This window comes from Macrobrachium rosenbergii, chromosome 23 (genome assembly GCF_040412425.1).
Source record: "Macrobrachium rosenbergii isolate ZJJX-2024 chromosome 23, ASM4041242v1, whole genome shotgun sequence".
In the NCBI taxonomy this organism is placed as follows: domain Eukaryota; kingdom Metazoa; phylum Arthropoda; class Malacostraca; order Decapoda; family Palaemonidae; genus Macrobrachium; species Macrobrachium rosenbergii.
In genome coordinates, this window is record NC_089763.1 from 3,740,007 (window position 1) to 3,741,781 (window position 1,775).

Here is a 1,775-nt window from a genome sequence, read left to right on the forward strand (position 1 = left end):
TCTGTGCATCTAAAGGCATCACCTTAAAACCAGAAAAATTCAGGTTCTGCAAGAAAGAAGTGGAATTCGTTGGGTTTGACGTCGGTTGGGACTCCTACAAGCCTTCAGAAGATTGTCTATCTGCCATCAGAAGTTTCTTGATGCCCCAAAAGCCCACAATATCTGACATTAGGTCATGGTATGGTTTCGTCAATCAGCTGGACCCCTTCCTGACAACAGTGCCTATCATGACCCACTTTAGAGACCTACTGAAGAAGCCCTCGGGCAAACAGGTCTATTGGGATGAGCACCTTCAGGAGAGGTTTCGTCAAGTGCAAAACACCGTCTGCAAGTTAGCCAAGGATGGCCTCACCTACTACGACAAGCTGCAACCGACTGTTGCAGTCACTGACTGGAGCAAAGAGGGCGTGGGATTCGTCATCCTCCAGCAATATTGCAGCTGTACATCCGTCGACACCCCCTTCTGCTGTAGAGATGGTTGGAGAATAGCGCTTTGTGGCAGTCGTTTCCTCACGCCTGCCGAGTCTGGGTATGCAGCTGTGGAAGGGAGGCCCTTGCGGTGGCCTGGTGTTTAAAAAGCGCGGCTGTTCTTATTGGGCTGCCCGAACTTGACAATTGTCACAGATCACCGCCCCTTTAGTTAAGTTACTAGGCAATAGAAGTCTCGGCGATATTACCAACCCCAGACTGTTTAGATTGAAGGAGAAAACATTATTGTATAATTTCAATGTTAAATACCTACCAGGCAAGAGAAATCATGCTGCTGACTTCCTCTCTCGATTTCCTACCCTGAGGACCGCGCCAGATAGACAGGATGAGAGCTTCAACGAAGAATTAATGATTGCCATGGTGTCAGCAATCACAGAAAACCTACAGGAGCAGTGCACCATAGATAAGAAAATTGTTGAAGAGGCCGCCCTGGACGACCCAGCATATCAGCTACTAGTCGCTCGAGTGACTGCAGGGGACTGGAACCCGAAGAAATCCCAAGAAATTGCATGTTTGAGGCCCTTCTACAGCGTCAGGGAACGTTTGTCTACATCTGGTAACCTGGTCACATACTGTTTCAACGACAGCTGCATCCGCCTTGTCATTCCTGAAGGGCTCCGCCATCAGGTAGCCGCCAACCTTCATGCTGGACATCAAGGCCTTGATACAATGTTGAGAAGAGCGAGACATTCAGTCTATTGGCCGGGCATCGAGGGCGACCTCCAGCATCATCGTTCACAGTGTACATCATGCGACGCCCACTCACCATCACTGCCTGCCGAAGTCTGAGGATGACCCTGCCCCAGAGTATCCGTTCCAACAGACCATCATGGACCTGTTTCAGCTTGCAGGACACACATACATGGCATACTGCGACAGGCTTACAGGCTGGCTAGAAATAGCCCACTTCCCTAATGGCACCTGCAAAGGTCTGCAAAGGTCACTCGGTGGGGAGCACCTGAACAATTTGTCTACGGACGGACGGCACCAACCTAGTGAGTGAAGAAATGATGGCCTTCTATAGGAGATGGAGAGTTGACATACGCCTATCATCTGCCCACTACCCGCAGTCAAATGGGAGAGCCGAGGCTGCGGTTAAGTCCGCAAAGAGGATAATTAGAACAAGTATCAGTGGCACTGGGAGCCTCGAAAACGACAAGGTGTCATTGGCCATGCTACAGTACCTGAACACGCCCTTGAGGGGTATAAATAAATCTCCGGCACAACTGGCAACTGGGAGACAGCTACGCGATGGTGTTCCGACCGCAAAACTCAACTATATGGTA

At 50.1% G+C, this 1,775-nt stretch overlaps 1 protein-coding gene across 1 annotated transcript in view; it reads left to right on the forward strand.

Moving 5' to 3' along the window:
- The window catches only part of LOC136850958 (uncharacterized), a 1,429-nt gene extending 151 nt beyond the window's left edge, over window positions 1-1,278 (forward strand). Inside the window, exons 1-2 of the mRNA XM_067124938.1 lie at window positions 1-477; window positions 746-1,278. The exon at window positions 1-477 is cut by the window's left edge and continues 151 nt beyond it. Of these exons, the coding sequence (XP_066981039.1) occupies window positions 1-477; window positions 746-1,278 (1,010 nt within the window). The remainder of the gene's footprint in view (window positions 478-745) is intronic.
- The last annotated feature ends 497 nt before the right edge of the window (window positions 1,279-1,775 follow it).